This window comes from Cyrtonyx montezumae, unplaced genomic scaffold, assembly GCF_038088225.1.
Source record: "Cyrtonyx montezumae isolate F1298 unplaced genomic scaffold, pur_monq_1.0 scaffold_0, whole genome shotgun sequence".
Classification (NCBI taxonomy): domain Eukaryota; kingdom Metazoa; phylum Chordata; class Aves; order Galliformes; family Odontophoridae; genus Cyrtonyx; species Cyrtonyx montezumae.
Genome location: NW_027071824.1, coordinates 52,953,934 through 52,972,666, shown reverse-complemented (window position 1 = coordinate 52,972,666; position 18,733 = coordinate 52,953,934). Strand labels below are relative to the sequence as shown.

General features: G+C 39.4%; 1 protein-coding gene across 1 annotated transcript; it reads left to right on the top strand.

The window, feature by feature from the left end:
* The first annotated feature begins 163 nt into the window (after positions 1 to 163).
* QRSL1 (glutaminyl-tRNA amidotransferase subunit QRSL1) lies at positions 164 to 11,938 on the top strand. Its single transcript, XM_065735359.1, has 11 exons — positions 164 to 189; positions 287 to 446; positions 882 to 980; positions 2,397 to 2,493; positions 4,370 to 4,546; positions 6,321 to 6,496; positions 6,622 to 6,734; positions 8,237 to 8,429; positions 8,822 to 8,939; positions 10,789 to 10,994; positions 11,271 to 11,938. Exons 1-11 carry the CDS (start codon positions 166 to 168, stop codon positions 11,480 to 11,482), a joined length of 1,575 nt encoding a protein of 524 aa, XP_065591431.1. The 5' UTR covers positions 164 to 165; the 3' UTR covers positions 11,483 to 11,938.
* The last annotated feature ends 6,795 nt before the right edge of the window (positions 11,939 to 18,733 follow it).

The following is an 18,733-nucleotide window of genomic DNA, read 5'->3' as shown; positions in this document are numbered from 1 at the left end:
CCGCTCCGCTCCGCAGCGCCCCGGCAGTGCCGCAGCCAATGGGCGGCCGCCGTCTTGGCGGCTCTGCCAATGGCGTCGCTCGGTGTTGCGGCAAGATGGTGGCGCCCAGGCTCTCGGCGCGGTGCTGGGGTGCGGGCCGAGTCGTGGCGGTGTGAGAGGGTCGCCATGCTGCGCGCTTCTCTCCGCCAGGTGAGCGGCTCCGGGCTGAGCTGCGGGTGTCTGCGGCTGGCTGGGTTGGGGTCTGATTGCAGCTCGGTGCCGCTGACGGTTGGCGCTGCCCTTTCAGATCTCAGCAGCGCTAAAGGAAGGACGGGTCACCCCCACAGAGCTCTGCCAGAGGTGCCTCGCTCTCATCAGAAGCACCCGGTTTCTCAATGCCTACATTACGGTAGCAGAAGAAACTGCGTTTAAGCAGGCTGAGGAGTCAGAGAAAAGATACAAAAGAGGTACGTCAGCCTGTTTATTAGTTGCTCCTGGTGGAAGAACTTTTATTGTGGATTGCATCCACTGTGCGTGCCAGGTGGGCAGAACTCCGGGCTCCTGGGGTGGTTTGGGCCTAGGCAGCACCTAGGGCTGAGATAAGTATGATGTGGTCTCATTGGAAGCAACAAGGACTCTGCTGGGGCAGCTGACCAGGCTGAACGCAGCTGCCTGCTGCCTTAGGACCTGCTGCACCTTGCAAGGTCAGCTATGGGCATAGTGCTTGTAGGAGTTTTAGGCAGTGGGTCTTGAGAGCATAACAGACACCCATCAAATGCTAAATGGATAGCACTTGTGCTTCAAAAAAGCACCAGAAGTGATACATAAAGTAAATTGTAATTGACTGTGTACGTAGCACACTGATGTAATCTCTGTGGTCTTTGCAATAATTCCTAATACAGGTCAGCCACTGGGTGAGCTGGATGGAATTCCCATTGCTGTGAAGGACAACTTTAATGCAGCTGGCATTGAGACAACATGTGCATCAAACATGCTAAAAGGTACAGTATGAGAGGCGCAGTAGAGCTTTTAAAGTGAAATCAGATCCCTGGCTCTTCAGAGGCTCAGTAGAGTGAAGTTTTCAGAAATGAGCAGAACTGATTTGAGGAAATGTGTTCATCTGATTTTCTCTGTCAAAGTCATCTAGTATTACAGGTTTATCTTTTTCTTATGCAAGTGCATTATCTTCTTTATTCATGTAGCTACACTGCCATTAACAATGCAATGGTTGTTATAGCCCATCTATTAAAATGAAGTCATTCTGTACTTCACGTTTTGCTTTGTGTTAAGCTAGATTTACAAAGGAGAGCAGTCACTAGTGTTTGCTTTTGTGTTCAGCAAAATGCAGACAGTCCTCTTGTGTTATGTTCATAACCATTGCCTTATGTAGTGCTTTCATATTGCAGTAGGAGAGTAGATATTAACAGTTCTCTGCATTCCTGCTTTGCAGAACAGGTTTGTATGACTTTTTAATTTAATTTCCCAAGCTTATTGTTTCTGTTAACACTTCAGGAAAATTTTCAAGCTGTTCCAGTGTTTCCATAGCAAAAGCAAAAGTAGAAAACATTTCTTACTAATAGTCTTTATTCTGCATAATGTGAAACTGTGAAGTATTGAGAAAGAAAGACTTCTGCTGTTTTACTTGATCTAATCCTATTAGACATCTTCTTAAACAGAAGAAACAAAATTTGGTATTGCAATTTAAAGAATGTGTTCCATTACCTGGGGTGTTTTTCCTTAAGTACATTCTCAGACCTATTGTGCTTTTGTGTGGTGTAATGGTGGAGAATTTTAGGAGTGATGTTGTCCTTGTTCCAGCTGAGAGTGGGGGTGGAGAAATCACTATCATTATTCACAGAAGCAGTTCGGGATCTCTTGGAGGTGGCACAGTATTCACTGTAGTTTAGGTGAGGTTAAAGTGGCTGAAAATGCACGCAGTTGGTCGCAGGACAGCCAGTGTTTGTTTCATCTTGTGATTAACCATGCTCCCACATCTTATGGTAGTGGCAGTAATTTGAGATAACTTAGCACTCATCTGTAAAGAGCTGCTGTTCCTCATTTCTTCTCATTTTAGACAGCTTCTGCAACTGGCCCAAATGCCATAATTTGCTACCCCTATGGTAACTTGTTTGTGTAAAGGCTTAGTTCCGTATTCTGGAAATGTATAATCCAGAATTACTGGATTATAAATTGGGGGGGGGGGAAGCTAAACAGATGAAGCAGTATTTAGTATTTAAGATTATTTTTGCTAAATCTTGAGAATTACCCATATTGTCTTGGAGCAAAATCTGGGCACTGTGCAGTGATACATTTTGTGCACAAATAGTGACAAATCTGAAGCGTTCAGAGGAGTAGCTACTTTGGAAAATCTGCTATTTCTCATCAGCCACTCCCGTAACTGTTTTTATTGTTTTCAGGTTATATTTCTCCTTACAATGCTACAGTGGTTCAGAAATTACTGGATCAGGGAGCTGTGCTTTTAGGAAAAACAAACCTAGATGAATTTGCAATGGGGTGAGTGATGTTTATTATTATTAACGTGATTCTACATTAAACGAATTACACACCATCTGTTCTGATTTATCCCTAATCCTTAAACTCTTCTTTCTATCTGGAGTTAGTTAGAAGATAACTGTTATCTTGCAAAGAGAACTAAGAGTTGCATGAATTTCTCAAATATCACAGGAACATTTTTACTGTCGTGTAAATTATCTAAATGTCATTTTTTTAATGAACATAGAGTTCAACTGTGGCTATGTTTGAGGGAAAGGAGTAGTACAGCCTTTGCAGAAAGCAGAGGACAAGCAGACTTGTATATCCAGTAGTGAGTAGATCTGATTACCACAGCTATTTGCTGACTTTTTCCCTCCTTTCTTACCACTGGTTACTGCCCTTAATTAATTATTATTATGCCCTAGATGACAGTTACTGCCTCTGCCAACCACTCGACTGCTGTATATCAGTACTCTCTGATTTGCTGAGAACAGGGTAAAGTAGAGCAATATTTTGAATTGCCTATGCTGATGTTGCCTAATATTGGTGAACTCTACTAGAAAACGAATGGAAAATACTGTCACAAATTAGTTCTCTGACAAGTCAGTGAAGGCAGCATGCAGTAGCCTGGGACAGCTCTGTGCAGAAACAGGAGCCTCTGTCATCAGATCTGCTGAGTACTGAAAAGATGTGGTTTAGTAATCATGGTGGTAATATGTTGGACCACATGATCTTAGAGGTCTTTTCCAGCCCCAACGATTCTATGAATGTCCAGAACTTCAGCTACCAATGAGAAACATTAAGTCTTGTGTTTTTGCTTTGTTTTTATTTTACCTAAACCAAAGGCATAGGTTTGTTTGGGTTAAAATACTTAGGATCATTTCTGCATCTGAGACGCATCTCAGAGGAAAAGCAGGGAAAAAGCACAAAAGAAAAAACAACCAAATCCCCTCATTATGCAGGGTTAGAAGTAGTTTAAGCTCGCCTAAGCACAGGATTCTGCTAAAAAGAGTTCTCTTGCACCCAGCCTCTCATCTTTGTACTGTGTATTTGCTCGGTCTCATGCCAGCACCAGTATGGCTGCATCATCAGCTTGAATCAGGGAGCTGATCTGGCTGAAAAGCAATGTCTCAGTTAAGTTCACTTTCAGCTGTGTGAACTGCCAGCTTAGCTGAATTGGCTGATAACACTGACACTGTGGAGTCAGGGAACCTGAGGTGGCAGTTGCAAGGGAGATGGAAAGCCCTTCCTTGCTTCTGGTGGCAGCCTGCACCTTGATTACCACAGGCAGAAACCAGATTCTGACATGCCAGTCTAGCACTCTGAACCAACAAACTGTGGCCTCAGGGGTGAGCTACAGAGTAAGTAATAGTGGGTTATTTACAGAGGAGCACTTGCTGCTATTGCAGGGCTTTTCCCCCCTCCTCCGGGGCAGAGTCCCTAAATACTGTGGTCATATTTGTTCACTTTTTCCAGAGGCAGGCTTGGGGAGCCAGAATACTTATGTTTTGTAGTGGATAGATAGTTTTACCATAAGGTACATCAAATCAGTTTTATATTTTTGTGTTTGCATCCTTTCCAGTGGTGGTAGAATCACAGAGTGGGTCATGCTGGAACATCAGAGCCCACCCACTTCCAACCCCTGGCCACAGGTGGGGTTGCCACCCACTAACAGAAGTTAGAAAGAAGTACAAGCTGAGGTTCTGTGACAGAGAGGGGTGGAGATCCCTTTGAAGACCTCAACATGTGCAAGTTGTTTTCACTAGACTGTACATATGTCAGTCCCTTTGTGTTGAAATTGAATCCATTAGGGTAAGGGTTGAGGAACCAGATAAAGGAAAACTTGGAGAATGCCATGTATTGTCTGTCACTTCTGTCTGTGTTTGTTCTGTCTTAGATCTGGGAGTACAGATGGGGTTTTTGGACCAGTCAGAAATCCCTGGAGTTATTCAAGACAGTACAAGGAAAAATGTGTACCAAAATCTGATTCTGAGCCTGAAAACTCCAACTGGGTAATAACAGGAGGGAGCTCAGGAGGCAGTGCAGCTGCTGTATCAGCTTTCACATGTTTTGCGTAAGAACCTTTTCAGAATTGTTTTTAATTAAATGTCTTGCAATATGTTGCAAGGTTTTCACTTAATAATTTTCTAATAATGTAGCTTGTGAATTAAATTTTGGAAGAGATGTTGATCTTGTCTGATAGGGGAGCACTATTTGTGCTGGCATGCAAGAATTTATTTCAACATCCCCAGTTTTTCATGGCATAGCATGAAGCCGGCGTGATTCTCTGTAGGCAGATTTAGGCTTATTCATTTAGAATGTTATTAGGTGTACTGATATGACCACTTTACATTGCACGAGGTAAAGTGATAATGGCAGTGAAGGAATGACAGCATTATTGTTATTCCCACGTATTCTTAAAAATAACACAGAAGTTGAGACATACCCACTACCTCTTTAAGTATGTTAAACATGTACACACTGAAAACTTAACTCATCAAATGATGTCAACTTGTGACACTGTAGAAATCTTTCCTCCTGGCTTTCATTTTTATAGCTGGGTATGTGATAACATAGATACGTGAGATTTAACATCTAAAAGCTTTCAATTGCTCAATTTGAAAACAGGAAGCCAGCTTATAAAGATACGTGGAATCTTGTCTGTTTTTACAAAGTTAGAACAGTTTTAGTTTATTAAAAAAATATTTTTTTTTACAATAATCTGCATGGAATAGCAACACACTATTTCAAAAATTGATTGTTTATACTCTCTTCCCCATCCATCTGTTAAGAGAAATCTGTTCCTTCAAAATTGACTCCTTTCATTTTATGCACTTTTGAGAGCTACATTTGGGAACACATTTTCAGCTGTGTTCTTAAATGGAAGATGTTTAAAATTCTCTGTAGCTTTTATGTCTTTGCTTACCCAAGTACTCTGTGTCTACTTTCTTACTAAAATATTTTTGCTCATGATTTCTGCAACTTAAAGAAAAAAACCCAAACATATTTTTATGTATAAAACCTGAGTTGTTTTTTTTTACTTCGATTAAGGAAGTAAATTATTTTATTAACTTTTATTTTTTATTAACTTTTATTAACTTTTGTTTTTTGAATGATCTTTGAGTTTAAAGTCACTAAAAAAGAGAGAACAGACTTAATTGCAATGCAACCTTCCAATTCCATTGAAATTTTTACAGTGAAAATTTCAGTTTAGAACAAGGTTTCACTTGTGAAAGAGCAGTAAAAGAATTCAATGTAAGGAGAAGAAAGAAAAATTGCATTGAAACTGCTCTAAACTGAGAGTTCTGCTACTGTACTTAGTAGGTTTGGAAACAGGAAGAACCTCTTACCTAGACTCTGGAAAGCATGCCTTGATATTGGGGGCAAAAAGCATACTGTGTGTCACTGCTTCTTTGTGTGCTGGAACACACATGGACTACTTCATGTAGTCATTCATTAATGAATAAATGATCACAAATATCTGAAAGTCATAAATTAAAACACAGGACATCTTTCACAGACTACAAAATTGGAACAGACCAACAGAGAAGCAGGAAGTAGGTATTTAGGGCCCTATTCTGAATGCCTCATTTCTATTTATCTGCCTCTGATTTGTGGAGAGAACCGGTCTCTCCTGATGGCTGATTCAGAGGCCCTAAGAGAAATGCTGAGAGGAGCTGAAAAGTAACTGATGTAGTGAGGGCACTAACATTTAGGTTGTGTGGTTATGACTTTTAGCTGGGAAGAACTCAGACCTTTTTAAATCCGTGCATCTTATAGCCATAAATATTTATTGTTTGGAAATGTTCTGAATCATTTTACTAATGGTAATCCTTTTGAAACCATAGAGCTTTAGGGTCAGACACAGGAGGATCTACCAGAAACCCTGCTGCTCACTGTGGTGTAGTAGGTTTAAAGCCAACATATGGACTGATCTCTCGCCATGGTCTCATTCCTCTAGTGAACTCCATGGATGTGCCAGGAATCCTAACCAGATGTGTGGATGATGCAGCAGTTGTGCTAGGTATTACTACTATGTATATCTTTGTATGCTCTATGTTCTTGTTCAAAAGATTGTCTAGAAGCAAGCTGAATTCATCTACCCGATGTACATTTTCCTGTTCTTCAATGTATCACGTGGTGTTTCAGGTTCACTTGCTGGACATGATCCTAAAGACTCTACCACAGTTCAGGACATCTTTCAGCCATTTGCACTGCCAAGTTTGACTGATGTCAGCAAGCTCTCTATAGGGATTCCTAAGGTAACATTTAAATCCCATCAGCAGTTGTGGACAGGGATGGCAAATATAACTCCTTCCAAAATAAAGTGTTTGTGTATTGCCTGTCACCATCCAATCTCTCATAATCAGAAACAGTGAAGACAGTATGGGCAGCTCCCAGAAAAGAGCAGTGTGAGCTCTGTTGCCCATGTAGGTGATTCAGAGTGAGCATCTGCTAATGCTTTGTCTAAAATGCTTTGTCATCGTTGTGGGAAACACTGCCAGGAAGTTTCAGAGAAAACAGGGGACTTGCTTCTCTCTGTGGCTCTTCCATCAGATACCTCCACAACTTCCAACAGGTTACTCTTAGTGACTTCTCATACAGTGAGGTTAGTACTGGTTTGTGTGGTGTTTTGAAATCTTGGTCTAAATGGCACTGTGATAAAGCATAGTTTTAAGAGCAATTGGATGGCACAAAGAGCTGTGACTCACAGAGCTCTAGCAGGGATGGAAAGAAAGCTTCATGATAGCCACTAATGTTTTTAATCAAATAATTTGGCTTCTAATGCATATAATTCAGCCGTTCTTGTAAGTATGCTTGTAATTTAAGCATGACATTTGGAGTTGCAGCCTATTTTTTAATTACCTGTAATAGTTTTGTAAAGGTTCTGTCTTCAAAGAGACAACGTGTGTAACATTTGTTGGTTTGATTCTCGGTATCTGAGCCTGTGATTGAATCTTCTGGTTTGCCCATTGTGTTTCATAAGAAGAGACACTTGCTGACTATTAATTATTCAGAATCTGTGGAATGCAAAAAAAAAAGTGTATAGAAAATGAGTTTTCTGCACACTGTTTAGATTTTGGTAAATCTGATATAGTATTGATGAATTATTCATATCCCTTTGACAGTTGTTTTCTGCTGCTACAGATTAACCCAAACAGGTTAATGCATATATTATGATAACATGTATGAGTTGTTGCCATTCAGAGATCACGTGGTATGTTGACCTAGATATTTTGAGCTAGAACTAAAGCAAATATCTTAAAACAGGAGCGTTGCTTGGCTAAGTCTTACCCCACCCTTGTGATTGTAGTTCTTTGGTGGGTTGCTTGTTTGACTGGGGCATGCTAGTAGCTGCTGATGTGCTGCGAGCATAGCTTATTCCCTGCTAAAAATACCTCTAGTATTAGGGCTTACATCGGAACAGTTTGTACCCATGAACTGTAGAGCCATGCAGTGTGGTCTCTGTGACTAGAGGAACAAGTGGACAACTTCTCCAGTAGAGAACTGCTGAAAGTCCATTGTGGATTGGGTCGTGGGTTATAATTTACTAGGTGAACATAATATTCTTCAGCTGCCAGAGTCTAGTTTATTTAGTATTCCTTGCTTTTATAATAATTTAGTAGATGTAATAGGTTGCAGTAAGTAAGTATTTAAAAACATGTAGTGTTAATAGTTTCAAAGTATTTTTAGCAAGTAGTATTTTTGTGTTGGGTGCTTGTAAACATAAACATGACCCTCCTTATTCTTGTTTTTCTCTAAGGAGTACCACGTACCAGGGCTTTCTAGTGAAATTGTGGCTGTTTGGTCAAAGGCTGCTGACCTCTTTGAGAATGCAGGTGCTAAAGTAATGGAAGTGAGTTTACCACACACCTGTTACTCTATTGTCTGCTATCACGTGCTCTGCACTGCAGAAGTGGCATCAAATATGGCCAGGTTTGATGGACTGGAATATGGTAAGGCCTTTTGCATTATTTTGTTGTTGTTGTTCTCAGACATCAGAAGCCTTGCTAAGTGGCATTAAGAAATACCGCTTTCAAGTAGCACGCATTTCACAGTTGAATGTTTGCTGATGTTCTTTCAGATTGGAATAGAATAAAAAACCCTGTGCACATAAAAGCTGAAATTAAAATAAATATTTTATATTGTGCTTTACTTGTGAGTACATGAATGTCTGGGGTTAAAATCTTCTCAGTAATGGAACAAGAATATGGTTTGTTGATTTTCCAGAATAGTGGCATGTCAGTGTGCAGCAAAGAGCAGCCTATTGTACTATGATGCGTACACCATTATGTTAATGAATCTTAAGAATCACAAAAACTATTTCTAAATTGCCTTTTCTTTCCAGGACATCGTTCTGACATGAAGGAGTCCACAGAAAGCATGTATGCTGCAACACGGCGAGAAGGATTTAGTGATGTTGTAAGAGGAAGAATTCTATCAGGAAACTACTTCTTGTTGAAACAGTAAGTGGAACACATCTTGAAACTCACATTTATTAAGTTAATTTGTTAAGAAAATGGCAAAGGATTGCTCACCAAGACATGAAGAAGAAACATCCTCAAGCTAGTAGCTACTTCTATTATTACTGCTTTAGCTATGTAATACTTAGTGAACTGTAACGGTGAATGAAAATGTTTTTCCTTCTGAATTAAGTAAAACACATTTGATTTGATTTTTTTTCCCCAACAGACTATTATTGTCACCTAATAGTTAAAATAAGGAAAAATATATCCTATAGAATGACATTGAAATCACAGTAAAGCCATCCCTTTTGTAATGTTAAAAGTTCTGTAGGTGTTAATCTCATTAAAGCTGTATAGAAAAGCTGCTGGTGCATTCTGCTTTGGTCTTCAAGAGCAAGCCAGGTGATACAGCAATTAAATGAACTATAGCTGTCTGCCTTAGTATACAGGGGAGGGAAGGCACTGGCAAAGGTTCCTGAACTAATGTTTTTATAGAAGATAGATAGATAGGTTTTTATCCAGCTCATGTAGAGAGCCTGGTGAATGAATCAATTTAACTTTTTTTCACCTCTGTTTTCACATCTTATTTAAGAGTCCAAGTATGTTACAGAAAATAGGAATCATACTTAACTTTGTTTAGATACTAACAGAAAAACTGGTCCTGTAATTTGTCTCCAAACAAATGCATGACAAAGCTCCTTCTGTCAGCAACAGCATTCATCAGAAGTGACTTCTAGTTGCTCTCAGAGACAGGAATGTTGTCAGTCAGTAGATAAGAAAAAGCTTTTATGGAATGCTGATATTCCTGCCAAGTATGCTTGTTCTGGTCACAACTGTCCAGGTCAGCTTTCCAAGGACTGCTTTAAATTTCACGCAGCTCACTTTTTTGTGAAGAAGATTGCGTTCTGTCAGGACTGAATAAGAGAGTCCTGTTTCTGTCAACAGCAAGTTACTTTTGAAGAACAAAATCCAGGGTTCTACAAGAATTGTTAAGACAAATAGAGTACAGACATCTGCATTTCCTGCAAACATTGCCTTTTACACAAAAATTTTGTCATGCTTTTTATAAAATAACCACATGATCATTCAGGAAGTGATGGCATCAGAAATTAACTGAGTAGATTTCATTTATCAGTTTTTTTTGTTTTTTTTAAGAATAGGGGTGATTGATTTTGAAACTTAACACTGAAATTATGAATTCTGTTGCACATTTACCAATTCTGCATGTGAAATTAAGAAAAATAAACATAAAGCTAGCCGATTTGTTTCTGCTTCAGAATTGCATAAAGACAGTTTTGAAAGCCATATATCTGATATTTACGTAAGGAAAAAAATTGAGGAAAGGTAAGGTATTTATAGTAGTCTAGTAAGAAGCATACTACAGACACATACTTGGTTTTAAGTCCATTTGGTTCTCTGCATTGATCATACTAGACGTTCATTAAGTGTCTAGCTGGATAGAATCCTAGCGTTTAATAGCTATTTTGCAAACCTTCTTTGCTTCTGTATTATTTCTAGACTTTGCTGTACCAAGCAGTGAAATCCAATATACAGCTTAGTTTCAGAAAGGCCATAAGTGTTTCCCTGATCTTTTGCTGAGTATTTTAAACTAGGGCTTTGTTTTCCTTTCGCCTTTCTTCAGCAGAATTTTCTTATGCCTTCCTTCCCTGACAGTGTAGTGGCTATGAGAGCACAAACAGTGTTTGGTGACCAAGCTTGTGAAATATGAAAAACTCAAGTACATGTTAGCCTCTTATCACGAGGAATATAGGGCTTATCTTTTCTATAGAAATTGTTCTGTATTTTCAGAATTATAGCATCCTGCCTTCATGCCCCTATTTCCTTCTAGGAATTATGAGGATTACTTCGTCAAGGCACAGAAAGTCAGGCGTCTCATTGCCAATGATTTTGTGAAGGTTTTTGGAAGTGGTATCGATGTTTTACTCACTCCCACCACTCTGAGCGATGCAATCCCGTATATGGAATTCATCAAAGAAGACAACAGAACTCGCAGCACACAAGATGACATCCTAACACAGGCTGCAAACATGGCTGGTAAGGAAGGACAGGAATTCAACTATATTTTCTCCTACCTATACTATCTGCTTCCTTCAGCCTTTTAACCTCTTATGTAGAATAGAGATACCTCACCCCTCTCATTAATGTAGTATTATAAATACATCATACTTCCATGTGAAGTGCTTTATATTATAAGGCTAGATTTTAAAATGCTGCTGAGCTGCTCTGGTTCTCTCAGAGTTGTTAGAAAAATGATTCTAACTGGATTTGTTTAATAGTAAGCCTTTGTGTGCATAACTTCTTTTGTTTCAGGATTGCCTGCCATAAGTATTCCTACAGCTCTTTCACAAAGGGGCTTGCCAATTGGGCTTCAGTTCATTGGACGTTCATTCCAAGAGAAGCAGCTGCTCACAGTAGCCAAGTGGTTTGAAAAACAAGTGAAATTCCCAGTGATTCAGCTAGAAGAAGTGAAGAAATGTGACGATGGTGTCCTTCAGCATCAGAAATCTGCTTCTTTCTCGTAATACGAGATTTGCTGGTCAGTGAAAGCAAGAAAGCTGTTGGGATGGTCGAAGAACGTACTTCTGCAGACAAGATAATCCAGTTTAAGAAGACTATATGCAGGATGGAACAATGAGAGCCTGCTCCTGTGTAATGAAGGCAAAGCAAATCATTAAGTAAACATGTCTGTCTTACTAAGAGCCACTTCTTACTGATATTAAAAACACCAGATTGAAGTTATTTTACATCTGTGGAACTGCTTTTTTCCATCCCCCGAGGGCATGTAAGGTATCTGGCTCATTAAAGAGCTAACCTGAATTTTCATGTGAAAATTGCATGGGTGCCAGCAAGCTCAGTTTCTCTCTGGAGCGTAGACTTTGGTAATGGAAACAACCAGACAAGCTGTAATGGAATAAAGTTATTGAGAGTCAATTTGCCAACAAGTAAATAAAATTGAAATCAAGAAAATGGCATATAGATAGTTGAATTTAAAAGCAAACCAACAAATAGTCCAATCCTCCTCTAGCAATCTCAGAGCAGGACATGAAGTACCTTCATATATATATATACCTATATGACTCTTGCAGCTCTCTAGTTACATCTGTCATCAGAAGGATGAATTCCAGACTTCTTTGGGGGGAAAGATGCCGATTAATCCTTCTCTTCCTTCATGACAATTCCCTATGATCAGTGGTTAATTTCTTAGCACTCATTTTATTTCCAGCAGTGTAACTCTTGTAACTCTCCATACAATACCATCTATTCCTTCATGGAAACTTACTCAGAACAGAAGTAGTATCCCAACTATATATTTCCCAACTATAATGTTGGTACACTGGAAAACATACTAAACAACTGAGAAGCTCTTGTAATTTCCATTTCTCTAAAGCTGGAAAACATGTATGGTGTTTGAAGATTTGATTTTACAACATTAGTCTTCAGTCAGAATTTACAGCTTGCACAGATAAAAGGAGTGTAGGGTGATGGAAAACTATTGTGATACAGTAACATCATATAGAATCTTCCTGAATACTTCATGTCTTGGATCATGCTGTCCTCTGTAAAAAAAAAATCATTTCTAAAATACACAAATAATGAGGAATTTCCCACATTCTAATATCAGCTATACCAATACCTTTCCCACACAGTTAAGTGCTGCACAATTATTTTGTTTTTGTAAACATTATAAAACAAGGTATGCCTTGTTTTAGTCTGATGCTGTCTTTTTGTCATGAAACAGTCTTCAGGGTACTTGGTTTTACTGTTAGTGGGTGGTGATAAATGATGGTCCCAAAAGACTACTTTTCCTTAACTACTGTATTGCTTAATACTTTAGTTGTGCTCTAATCACACTTTGCGGTGTATGCCATGTGCTCTAGGTGCCTACAAGCCAGAGCTGTCCATGTGATCATCTGTTATCCAACTTGAAATCCCTATTTTTTTATTTGCAGTTGGGACCCAAGTCCATATCTCCTACCTACTTAGTGATTCTTGAAGTAAAGATCAGTGTCTTTTGATGAGAGATAAAGATAAAAATCCTGACTCTGAAGAGTGTTCCTTGAGCATAAGAGTATTATGGAAGAGAACAAGCAAATAAAAATTACAGAGGTTAAGAAATAAATAGGAAATATGTCAGAAGTTAATTCTGGACTGACCGCTGGCCCAGAGAAAAATATCTACTTCCACTAGGCAGTTTTTCTCTTTAGACTTCCTCTGCTGCTAAGACTAATCAAGGCATCAAGGCATGATGAGACAAATCAAGATCAAGGCATGTTCTCCAAGCTGGGGAAGGTGAAGGGGAACTGGTCTCATACCTGCACCACTTCTTTTTAAAGTAGTCAATGTAGTTTCCAGTATCCTCCAAATGAGCATTCAAATGATTGAGGCAACTGGTTGTTCTGTCACAAGTCCTTCAGAATTTCTTCTGTTAAGAGATTTTGAAGTGTAGAATAACTGTGCAATGCAGTAGAGTACAAACTAGACAGACATCTGTCCTACAGCCCTGAATAGTACAACAGTTATATCTGTTACCAGTTGAGACCCACCTTTGAATTAGATGATGTTAAGATTCAGGAGCAAAACTTCAGGTTAGATCAGTAAGTTTCTGGGTCAGTAGGTTGAAAGCAGCCCTGACAAGGCTTCTGTCCTACTCCTTCCTGCTGTTTTGGGGACCATGTACCAGATGCTTTTTCCTCATTTCCCTGATACTGAAGTTCCACCAAGGCTGAGGTTAAAGCTTAAGAACCAGTGTAGCTGCACAACTTCAGGATGTAAACAAGAGTATTTGATATCTAAGGGAGTTTTGCAGTCCTCATGTTAGAAAACTGTCTTGTAGTTGATCCAGGGCCCTTCAGCAGTTCCTGAAGCAGCTTGATAGCCTAGCCTAACTCAGATGATAGAAAGATTGTGAGTGGTATCTCTGATCAGATCTTTGTACATCTGCTGCGAGTGCAGAGTCATGGCTCCAGAATTTTAAACAGCAAAAGTTTCTATGATGGATTATCAAAATCTCAAAAACCCTTCTTAGAGAAGCAGTGCAATTTCAGAACACAAGATAGTAGTAAGTCTAGGGAAAAATAAAAGGAAAAGAAAAAGAAAAAAGAAAAAAAACACCTTAAGAACATTTTGTGCAGTTGTCTTGAAAAACAATTTACTGAAATAATGGAGTTGAAACTTTTATGGCATTGTAGCACAGCCACAGCAGGTGGCTAGGTGTAACCCTATCACACAGGCAGCACTGATTTGTAGCTAGAGGATAATTCCAGTGCTTCTCGAAGGAAACAATAGCTAGAGCATTAGCAAACAAGCAATCTGCTCAAGTGGTTTTGGGGGTGAAAAGTCCAGGCAGTGAGAAACTGCAAAATAATTTCTCCATTACAAAATAACTTTAAACAGAAAATAAAGACTTTTTGCTATAAGGTATTTCTAAATACAGCTGCATTCTGGTGTTGTAGTTCATGTACTTTCTGTGCATATGTTGTTCTCACCTTCCTTATTGGACTCACACTGTGAGCAGATTCAAAGCAAACATTTGACTACAGCTACTTCACTATTACATTTCTCAGTTTTAAAGTGCAGGTCACTTAGTAGTTACTATAACTTCATCATTGCTCCCCATTATGTAGTGCTCGTTAGCCATTTTTTGCCACTTCCCTTAAGATTTAGCTAGGAATTAATCTGTTTGAAAATCTGCAATGGAAAACAGGCTACCTGCACTGCTGCCTTGGGCATCCCGGGGTTTCCCTTCAGCTCTGCCACCAGCATACATTTCCTCTGTGAGCTGTAATACTGCATTCCTACAGGATGTGGGCAACTGAAGAGGTTAAAGAGGTACAGTGTGTCTGAAAATCTGAGACTGGTAGGGTTACATGGCAGTCAAATTTAACTTCAAGCTAGTGACCAGAACACTACCAGAGACTCGTAGAATGGCTTTGGTTGGAGAGGACCTTAAAGATATCTAGTTCCATCCCTCCTTACCAAGGACTAGATCAGGCTGCCCAGGGCACCAAGAAGTTAGGAAAAAGAAGCAAAAAAGAGGAGCAAAAAAAGGGTTACCTACATTTGTTATTATATCTCTCAAATGAAGAGAAAAGTATCTGATAGCACTGATGTTAGAAAGAGGCATGAAATGGAAAACTATTATCTCAGTGAGCTTACCACTCCTTTGGCTGATTGGTATCCAGATGTAATTAAGGCATTCCAAGCTAATGTTTTGGTTTTTGGGGTTTTCTTTGTAAACGAGATTTTTTTCCCCCACCTAGCATGGGCATCCTCCCATGGCTGTTGCTGAACAGTAGAGTGGTAAAAAGATTCTTCAGCTCAGTTGTACATGGCACCTGAAAAAACAAATGGGAACCCAGCAGGTTTTGAGTCATCCTACATGCAATTTCGTAGCTCTGTCAATGGTATGACTGTGGAGAGTCACAAAGGATGAAGCATCATAGGAACTACTAGCTCATTTGAGAAACCACAGCCTTAGGACTGGAAGACTGAGTAGATGATGGACACAGGGACAAGGAATCAGATGTGTGGTGAAGGAGGTGCCCCAGTTTCATGTTTCTAAGCTGAAACTTCTAAAGGTGGGTGCATTTTTGAATTGTACCTCTCCAAACTAGAGCGCCTGCTTGACTTAGTCCAAGATCAGACTGGCTAAGATTTGCATTTTCAGTTTAGTTCAAAAGAGAATCCCACCATCTGAGACTCATACACAACATCTGCCTAACCAGAATGAAAATGAAAACAACAGGAAGCTTAGGAACACACAGCAAAAGGGACCTTGTGGGCCAGATTTCTCTTAATGGGCAACTATTTCATGCAGTCATCTCTATAAATGTATTCAAATCTGTCTAGTTTAAGGAGTATTCTAGATTCTTGCTCCCATTTAGAGTGATTTGTTAAAAACTTATTGCAGCCAAGCCACACACATCTGTTTGCTCAAGGCAATATTGTTCTGCTTAAATACACCTTCTCACTCCTTGTGCTTAATTCACTATTGTATTTATAAATCACACTTTCATTCTTCCTTAGCATTTATTCTGCTAGGACAAACAAGACAAACTCTAATAGCTTACTGTTCTATATTGGACTGCCCACTGCTAATCCCCACAGCCACTCACTGCACCTGCCCCAGCTGAGTTCATCTGTTTCTGGCATGGGTGACTAGCATTGTAAAGACAATTCCAGGTGCAGTTTTACAAGCAGAACTGCTTTAATATTTCCCCATCTGTCTTGTAGAATTCCTCCCCAGAACACTCTAGAACTGCAAATATCTTTTACTCAGACACTTTATAACAGACCAGCAGCCCAAAGCCAATTTATGATTAACCAGTGCACTTAAGGTTTTCTCTGCCTCCATAGCTTTTAATGAATAAGAATCTCTGGTATGAGCTGAAAGCTCATTATTAAACCTCTAGGTTCATGACTCTGCACTCATTTTCCTTAATGCTGTTCATATTACCAGCATTCTCCCATTTTTCCTGAAGAGTCCAACCCTCCACCGTTCTGACAGTAACACACAGCTTCATGTCATCAAAAACAAAGAACATGTCCTCCAAATTACTTACTCATCACCATAAATTTAATGTCGTTGCAATAAGCCATTGTAGCACACTGACTTAAAGGACAATACATGTCAGGATTTCCTCTGCTGTCTCAGTAAGTCTCACCTGTGCACTGATGAATTGGGCCAATGTGCTGTCTACTGGCAACAGCTAGCTACAGCTTGAGGAGCTCCAACCGCCCTCGATAAAATCTGGGGTTTTAATCCCCACTCTGTTTCATACTACCTTAGTTTGAAGGCTACAAGCAAATAGAGCCATCCCGTGACAAACATCATTGAAGAATACCGAGATCCTGTCCCTTGAAAAAGCATCTGTCTATCCAAACCCCCCCCCCCAGCAACAACAAAATACCCAGGACAATACGCTCTTTTGAACGAGAGCTGCATTTTTGCTTTGTATCCACAGCACTGGAATCGTAAGTGCTTGAATGATCTGCTCTCAGTTGCAGACAATGGAAACATGCTGAAACACTAAAACAAAGCCTTCAATAGATAGAATGAAGCCTTGTCACTAAGATGAACTTCTAACAGCAAGTTCAGCTGAGCCTGCACTGAACTAGCACCCCAGCTGAAAATAAAGTAGATATTAAAGATATTATTATTATTTTTGAAGTGAGACCCCTTGACATGTTACAGTGCAGAGGAAAATTATGGAACAATTGCTCTGCTCTGGGTGTTACCTACATTTTAAAAGCAACCCATCTCTGACTACTGCTCATCCAGTCTGACACCAAATGCATTTTTAAATGGAATAAGATATTCTAATGAGTTTGTCCAGTCAACATGGAATTCACTGACAGAATGGAGATGATGGAAAAAAAGTGAGAAGAAATCTGGCTCTACTTGCTGTCAATAGACTGGATGTGTTGTTGTCAAGATTAAACATCTCACAGTCAGTAACCATAGCAATGTACATGCTTCCTAACACAAGAGTCCAAAATCCTGACACTCTTGCTAAAAGCACAGACACTCCCTAAACCATCTCCTGGGGCTTTCAAGACCACACTCACTAAACGTATTTCTGTGCCCTCCAGTCTTCATAAAGGGAACGTGCTAACAAATTAACAACTTTAAGCCATTTTAGAATGTTCTTATTTCAATATTATTTAAGATGCAAAAATTCAACTAATCTGAAACTCTATTTCTCAGTCAGAATTTGCTGTAATTGACTTAAGTAACAGCACAGTGAATGGGTAAAGAATGGAAATTTAAAGAAAATACAACAACAAAAAACTTGTGCGTTGAGATAAAAATTATTTACTAAGACAGAAAGAGAAGTGGAAAAAGGATAATAATGAAAATTGTGTATCTATGTGATATATATATAATAAAAACATTCATACAAGCATGAAACAAGTGATACACAAGCAGTTGCCAGCCACAGTCCAGTTCTGCCCTCTTTCATGTACTTCAGACATAGTTCATTCATCAGCACACATGCCTTACAAGCTGCAATGGCAGCCATACAAGAGCATTAATATTTTGTATTCTTTTTTTTTCCCCCTCAGTGACTGGGTTTTAAAAGGCCAGAAGTCCTGTGTCTACGTTACTGCCTCACCTACACTGTGAGGTTTCTCAGGAGGGCCCAACTGGCATGGCCACAGAAGAGGCTTTTGTTTTACCCCTCTTTAGACACTGTTACACAGGTTACTGAAGTCAAAGCTAGGACTATGTTTTTCAGTAAACAGAGGAAAAGCAATCCATGTGTTTTCTTGCTTTGAGGTGTGATGAAGGTGTGAAAGTAGTGCTTTTTGCTTTCCCTTTGCTACGAAGGCAGCTTTGGGTGACCAACCAGCCTCTCATAGTCCCTTATCCTGTAAAAACGTAACTTCCTCACAACGAATTTGTTTCTACATTCATCTGGGTTAAAAAAATAAATAGTAGCTGCTTGTTTGCAACTTTTCCCAACTCATTCTCTCTGCACTGTTTCAGAAAATTCAATCAGCTCTCAGATTAGAGGTTGCCTTGCAGGAACCAGATGAAAATGTTAAGAGGACAAGGCCAGCACTCAGAAGCCTCACTAGCATTACTTTGTTATGAATAGCTTTTCTTACTACTTTGCTGAAGCAGGCCAGCCGGCCATGCTTACTTTAGCATGCTATACTAATTTTATATCTCTCCCATTTCCTGAGCAAGTATCAAATAACATCCAAGAAAAACACCCCTATACAAGTCTAAATACAATATGGCAACATTATTATACACCTTCAATAAC

Coding starts and splice junctions, on each gene's coding strand:
- QRSL1 (XM_065735359.1), top strand. CDS start 166: ATGCTGCGCGCTTCTCTCCGCCAG. Junction 190..286: donor TGCGCGCTTCTCTCCGCCAG/GTGAGCGGCTCC, acceptor CTGCCCTTTCAG/ATCTCAGCAGCGCTAAAGGA. Junction 447..881: donor AGAGAAAAGATACAAAAGAG/GTACGTCAGCCT, acceptor TTCCTAATACAG/GTCAGCCACTGGGTGAGCTG.